This window comes from Diadema antillarum, unplaced genomic scaffold, assembly GCF_040938485.1.
Source record: "Diadema antillarum isolate AM-2024a unplaced genomic scaffold, OU_Dant_1.0 seq00000378_RagTag, whole genome shotgun sequence".
NCBI lineage: Eukaryota > Metazoa > Echinodermata > Echinoidea > Diadematoida > Diadematidae > Diadema > Diadema antillarum.
In genome coordinates, this window is record NW_027271377.1 from 543,140 (window position 1) to 550,490 (window position 7,351).

Genomic DNA, 7,351 nt, shown 5'->3' on the forward strand with positions numbered 1-7,351 from the left:
CTATCTCAGTGCACTGATTTCCGCAAAGTCGAAATTAGAACTGTGAGATTTTTTTTCCCTAGCAATGATAAATGATAAGGATTATTGAAAAATAATGGCGCTGTGCTTTCAGGCGACCAAGATGACGCCGTCTGATAAAAAAGGGGGGAGAACAGAGCGTGGAGTCCCATATTTCTCTCCTAAACTTACCATTTCCACGTTTTATTTGTTTGTTTATTGTTGGTTGATGTTAATCATTTTGTAATCCATCAGTTCGCTTTCTGCCACTTTACCACACGCAGAAAGCGACAACGCAGATTCGCCCTCTTTAAAAGAAAGATAAACCGAGTCAAATAATCATGAAAGGCAAGCCAGGTTGTTCAATCAAGAAAGCAACTGCAAATGTTTGAAATTTATATTTCCAGCTATGTCTTTTCAACAGAGAGAGGTTGCAGGCGCTGAAATGATTGGCCAATACTTGAAGAAGTAAAATATCCTTACGTGATGTTTCTTTCATGGAATAGAAATGATTACAGACATCTTAACTTTTAATCAAATCAATAGAGCTGCTAGTGAAGGGACCAAGGTAAATAAAGAGCAAAAACATCTTGATCCTAGATTGTAAAGTGCTTTGGAAGAGCCTATCAATGTGGACATCTGAATATACAGTAGGATTATCATTGTTATTGTTGCATTTTCCAGTGTCGTTTCCTTTTGAAGATTTTGTTCATAGGCTAGAATCTATGATTTAGAAAATGTAAGGTCAGTTTATGTCATGCTAATGATAATAGGACATGCTTCAAACCGAGTGAGAAAATGCTTGTTTTAGGCATTATGACCATGGAACTACTAGTAAATCCATGTTATGACCGTGGGCAATTGACAGAAAGTGTATGCTCCGTAGCCTCCCTACATATATTAAAAAAAGAACATCTGTTTCCTCCATTATGATAACAAGAGAAATCTCTGCCACTCGTCACAGCGAAAAATATGACATATTCCCGGAAGTCATTTGCTATTCTACCTGGCTGAACACGTCATGGTGCATGCGATGGACGATGCTGGACAGACAAAGAGCATGTAGGCCTATAGGACCTACCTCCTCGAGGGAAGGAGAAAACTCCAAAACATGACAAGACTAAGACAAAAAACAAACAAAAAACAGGAAAGACCACACTGTTGGATCAGGCTTTCAAAACTTTGGTTTGATGCCAATGAATATCCTTTCCTTGCTTGAGACTTAAATAAGCATGTTGTGTCGTCTCATGCCTCATGTATACATGCACTTTGAAACAAAGCACACAATCATGTACATGATGTGCCTGTACATCAACAATCGTATACATCGTCCTCGACTGAGAATCATATTATCGATCATTTCGTTCTTCGTGAATCATTTTTCATTGCATGTTTACACAAAACTGGATAAGAAAATCCATTCACATTTACATTCTGTTCTGCGTTCTTCCCGTCATTTATGTGACTATGTGTGATTTTATACTTCTCCCTCTGATCCTAGTAGTGTCTGTTGTCGTTTAGTGTTGAGTCTGCTTCTCCTTCTTCTTTCACGTTTGCTAGAAGTATTGCTAAAGTAATTATGATTAATTCTTAATCAAGACTTTACAATGAATTCGTCCTGAGGCATTTCATAGTGTAATCCAATTACTAAGCGCGCCCTGATTCAACAAAGTGTTATTTCAGTGAATGGTTTTTCTTCGAGATGCAGTGGCCCTGTGTTTCATTGACATTGCTGATGCTGCGATTAATGAATGAATGCATACAGGAATGAATGAAAAGACACCTATAGAGATAATGTCATGATGCTGACATTCTAGCTTACATGTAGATTTGGGAGAACGTGTTACTTGCACTGTTTATTGAGTGATCCCCATTTTACAACCTCTGCTTTTCAGTAGATCATTCTTTTCCATCATTATATTATTTACTTTTCTGCTATCCTTGCATATATAGTATACATTGTTTCTCTTATTTTCACTTCATTTAGACGTATATTTTGCAATACAATTTATGACTCAACTTGTACTAAACATCAAATTTCTTACAAATTGTTCTAACAGGTATGATTGTGAAATGTATGCATTGTATTATGTGTTACATTTTTGTAGGATGAAAGTAAATTATAATTGAATTGAATTGAATTGAATTGAACTGATGACGTTCCCCCTCTCCCCGGGAAAAAAAAATGTATGTGATGGTGAAGTCGACCCTCTTTCATTTTTAATCATCCTGTAAGATATATTGAAAGTGACTTTCTGTGATTAAAATGAGAATCGTGCTTGTTTGGGCATGGTGAGTGAACATGATTCCATCAATGAATGGGTACCGAAGGGCAAATGACAGTTTTCTGACCGCTTTTCGCTCTGGGTAGGTTAAATCCAACTAAGCTTGGTTTTCTCCCCCTGTTTGGAATGTTGAGTGATGATCCTTGTAGTGCTTCTGATTAATTACATTTTCAAGATTGTGAGGAAACATTACACATCGATATGATAGAAGTTACCTTTTTATGCAAACATAAAATAAGTTATATTTCTTTCCCGGTTATGAGATTACAGAATATGAAGAATTTCGCTTCTATATTTTTAAGTAAACTTTTTAAACCATGAAAAAGGCGAATTGACAAAATGTCTAAGATACACCTATAGAGAAAGACTTCAAGAGTTTGTTTTTGTTTGTTTTTGTTTTAAGTTCAAGACTTTTTTTAATGGACATACGGCATAAAGTTGGAAAGTGAGCATCATGAAAAGACCGCAAAGAAGTGAAAATCTGCAAGGCTTGTTTCCTTTATCTTCACTTGATAAAGAAAAAAAATCCGCATGTCAATTTTCAGGGGACTCAGATGTGAAAGAGAAAGTAAATAAAAGTTGGGAGAAAATTGTGAAGGAGACAGGAATTTCCATATCTCCATAGTTTCTTTCTTTTAGTCTGCAACAAGCTGAAAAAAGTACCTCTTCCTAGGTTCCAAATATAGTTACATTTGCCATTAAGGCATCACGCCCCCGAGACCTGCCGTAACATCTATGACAACTCCCATCCTCCATCACGTGCTCCTTTCCACGGCGTAATGTCGTTAGAGGGTGCCATTTGTCATCCCGCCACCGTTCGCTGATGGGATCATGTTCAATCACGATGACCAAGCGAGCCCGACTCTCCTTTTAATCACAGGTAGACATTGTCAATTCCTCTTAAAGAAGAAAATAAAGAAATGGAATAGCATCGAATTCATCATGACATACATTTCTCCGGGAAAGGTCATCCTCCCCATTGTAAGTGGCCGAACTGTGGTGTGAGGAGGAGAGGGAAGCACAAGCCGGCATTAGGGCAAGTCAAAGACAATAATGCGACTCGCAGGCAAGAGCCTCGATCGAAGTTAATCAAATCTAGAATGGTAAAATTCTATTATGAAATGACATTCCGTCTCGTCTCATTGTTTCTACCCCACGATTCTCACTTACTCTCTTTCTCTATCTCTCCCTCCCTCCCGCTCTCTTTCTTTTTCACTCTCTCTATCTCCATTTCCCGCATTTCCATCTGCTTTTAGATGAGCTCGATGTGAAGTTTCGCCGAGATGAGGTGCTGATTTCTGAGTACCCATCACACTGGTCGGTATCCCGGCTTCCCTTGCGAGTAAGTGGGGGTAGTTCGCAAGCCTTTCCGTGCTTCCCCTGCAGCCTCGGATTATCGGATAGAAGTGGAAACTCGCAAATCATCTTTAGGACACGACGAAGCGGATTTCTTCGCCTCCACAGGGTCGTGACAAACCGCGGGCATATGCAGTATAGAGGCATCGCAACAAATGTCGTGTAAGCATCAATCAAAATTCTCTTTCTTGGTTGCACCTTCTGCACCTTAGGTTATCTAAACTGCACAATCCCAACAAATCTGAAAGTTTATGTATACTAAACATTTCACAGGAAATGAATGAGAAGGTCATAAAGGACAACACTTTCCTCATGTACCCGTTAGCAACGGGATCTTCTCGGATTCTGCGTTACGTTTAAGCGTCTCTTTGGAAACGGTTTATTCACCTTTATTTCTGGTCATCCTTAAAAAAGAAAAAAAAAACACGTGATTTGACACGTGGGTGCACTATTGGCAGGGGACGAGGAGGGAGACAGAGGAGAAGACCCCCAGGGATATTTGTCCAAATCTTGTAACAGAATAATCACCAGGAGTAAGTGATCTACACCCTTCGGCAACTCTGGTGTACTTCTTCATTTTCTGAGCTGGTGATTTTGTCCTCGTTAACTGGCGTAGAGTAGAAGTCCGAATTCTAACACCTACGTTGAAAACTCTCAATTTTATTTTCTGTTTCTCTCTCATTCTCTTTCTCCTTGTCACTCATTTACATGTCGGCAGAGAGTCGGGCAGTGACGCGGAAGTTCTGGAGAGAGGAATTATTCGTAAGTCCACGGCAACGCAATGAGGCAACCTGTTAGACGAAGCAGAAAATCGGGCGTACGGACAACCCTCTGCATCTTATTAAATGCGATAGAGCACACACGCAACCCTTGTTGGTGTTGTCGGTAAAACGAGAATGCAGCGTCAGTGCGTGTAATTAGCATATTTCTTGAAGAGACCGGGAGAAGGGGGAACAAACCTCCAACCATTACACCTGACCATTCACCTTGGGATGCGCGATTGCGTTTGTAAACGAGGGTCATCGAGGGAACACGCCAATCGAGGAACCCGTACTCCAATCATGGGAATTGGCGTGGAAGACGAATAAGTTGCCTCATCACTTGCGCGCATCCATCAACGCTGGTCCGTCCGAAGAAAAAAATAAGAAGCCACAAAGTTGTCTCTATCCAAAACAAGGGCAACTTCTGATCTGCAAGTCCTCCAGCGACATTCCGTCACCTGATGCCGATATCGCTGATGAACCGTTTGCGTACAAAATAGGAGAAGTCATTTCCTAAATGCTTGGTGGAAATGACGTAGTGCTCCAGCATGGTTTCAAATAGTGTAACGAAATCCCGCTAATTCGTGATGAATGATAGTCACATGGTTAACTTTTAATTAAGTAAGATTTTTCTCCTTTTTTTTGGCTAAAAGGCAGCACATTGACGTCACAATATGTCCATTGGCGTTTCTCCTTCCACGTAAATGCCCAAGGTGCCTCTAGTTTGTTTCACAAATATGTTGGATGAATCAAATTTTGCCCATCCGTCTTAATCGAGGCAACAATAAACCCACGACAAAGTCGTCTCGGCCCGGTCAAATTTGAAAAGAGTGTTCAATTATAGTGACTAGAGCTTCTTAAAGTTGTTTTCATGCGCTCGATAGACGACCATGGATATCATGATTTGGAACACTACAGTGATTCACTTCGATAATATCACCTACACGACGACCCCTCCTTCGACGTCCGGCTATTCGACAGGGATTCTATTCCTAATCGGAGCCGTTCTCATCTTACTCATAATCACGACCATCTTCGGGAATATTTTGGTTATACTCTCGCCGATTGTCAATCGGAAGCTGCGGAGTGTGACGCACATGTTTATCGTGTCGCTTGCTGTGGCCGATCTCCTCCTAGCACTCCTCGTCCTTCCCTTCAGCGGCCTGATGGAGGTTCGGAACCAATACTGGGATCTAGGCGCCGTATTTTGTAATCTCTATGTGTCTTTTGACGTCCAGCTTTGTACCGCTTCCATTCTTCACTTGTTCGCGATCAGCATCGACAGATATATCGCAATCAGCGACCCAATGAATTATCGGAAGCGTCTGGACAAGCGGAGAGCGATTGTTGCCATAACGATACTCTGGGCAGTCTCGATATCGATTTCTTTTCTTCCCGTCAATCTTGGTTGGAACACAGATTCGGGGAAGATCCAAAACTTCGAGGAACCGCATCGCTGTTACTTGCACGCAAATTACTTTTTCGCCCTGTTAGATGGGCTCCTATTATTCTACCTACCTCTAACGGTGATGTGCTGTCTGTATTTTCGAATTCTGAATATTGCGCGCAACCAGGCACGGAAGATCAATTCGCAGACAGCACACGTGTCAGCGCAAATCAACGGCACGACCAAGTCATCTTCGAGAGAAGCGTTAAAACTCCCCAAAGCGCGTGCCGGAGTAGACGAACATCGTGCCACGAAAATGCTCGGCGTGATCATGGGCAGTTTTATTGTCTGCTGGGTCCCATACTTCACCATTTTCACATTCACGCCTCTCTGTAAATGCGAAGTCCCGCAGGCTGTACTGTCCGTTGCACTTTGGTTGGGCTACGTGAACAGCACCCTGAACCCAATTTTGTACGCGGCGCTCAACCGAGAATTCAGAAAGTCGTTTCGGAAGCTCCTGCGGTTGCGCCATTTGCAAAGACGTCACGAGAATACGTACATATCTCACCTGGAACTAGCAGCGCCGCATCACCCCGGCGGTCGACAGAAACGCGGCAGCGGGTCCAGGGAGCGAGATAGGGCGGGCAACGGTCACCTCAACAATCCCGAAGCCAGGAAAGGGTCGCGTGATAGTCGGCTCAGTGCCGTGTGTTTAGACGGTGGTGACGGGCAATAATTCACATAACGATTGGATCGAGAATGTACATTTTTCTTTGTGATACACACATGGTCCATACATTGAGCACAAGACGGTCACGATGCAGGCTGTTTGTTACAACCCAACTGAGGTATCATATCAATGTGTGTTTGGTACACGCTTGCCAACAGGTGTAAACAACCAAATCCCCCAACAATTGACTTCTTTTTTTTTTTGTTGGTATAGGATTTTCGTTGTTGCGTTCTCGGAATACGAATTTAAGTTAGCTGCCTGATGAGTTCACATGTGTATGAAAGTCTTCAGGTATTTTAAGATGAAAACAAAACGGCACAGTCGTAGGACAATTAGAGTTGTTTAGTCGTTTGATGAAAATGCAAATTGATGCAGATAATGCTACTTTTTTTTTCAATGCCTGACAAGCCTTGATTCGAAACACCACTGATTCGCACAGCGATTTCTGCCCTGCTTACCCCAAGAAAGCAGCATTCGCATGGGATAAGCGAAATGGTGGTGATGTATGAACCGCAGATCTAGAAAAAATATGTATGTTGTGTCTGATGCTAGGTGTAACTGTAAGTGATAGCCACCTGCACAAGGGAAATCTCTTAGGTACGAACCTGATTGTGACATTCTACCCTGTCAGATAGGATCCTCCGCTGTGGTTGACGCACCTGCAGGCCCCGTAACCCATTTCCTCGTTCTCTTTATCAAAATCTCTCTCATCCAGGCCTATGTGTGTGTGTTTGTGTGTGTTTTTGTGTGTGTGTGTGTGTGTGTGTGTATGTGTGCGAATGTGAATCCCTCCTTTTTTCTTTGTGCAAAAGAATGAAGAAATGTCCTACTTTGC

General features: G+C 42.1%; 1 protein-coding gene across 1 annotated transcript; it reads left to right on the plus strand.

Moving 5' to 3' along the window:
• The first annotated feature begins 5,289 nt into the window (after nt 1-5,289).
• Nucleotides 5,290-6,522, plus strand: LOC139731548 (histamine H2 receptor-like). The gene has a single exon (XM_071642433.1). The coding sequence runs from the start codon at nt 5,290-5,292 to the stop codon at nt 6,520-6,522; it is 1,233 nt and encodes a 410-aa protein (XP_071498534.1).
• The last annotated feature ends 829 nt before the right edge of the window (nt 6,523-7,351 follow it).

Bases quoted from the DNA above. Each gene is read 5' to 3' on its own strand.
- LOC139731548 (XM_071642433.1), top strand. From the start codon at position 5,290: ATGGATATCATGATTTGGAACACTACAGTGATTCACTTCGATAATATC.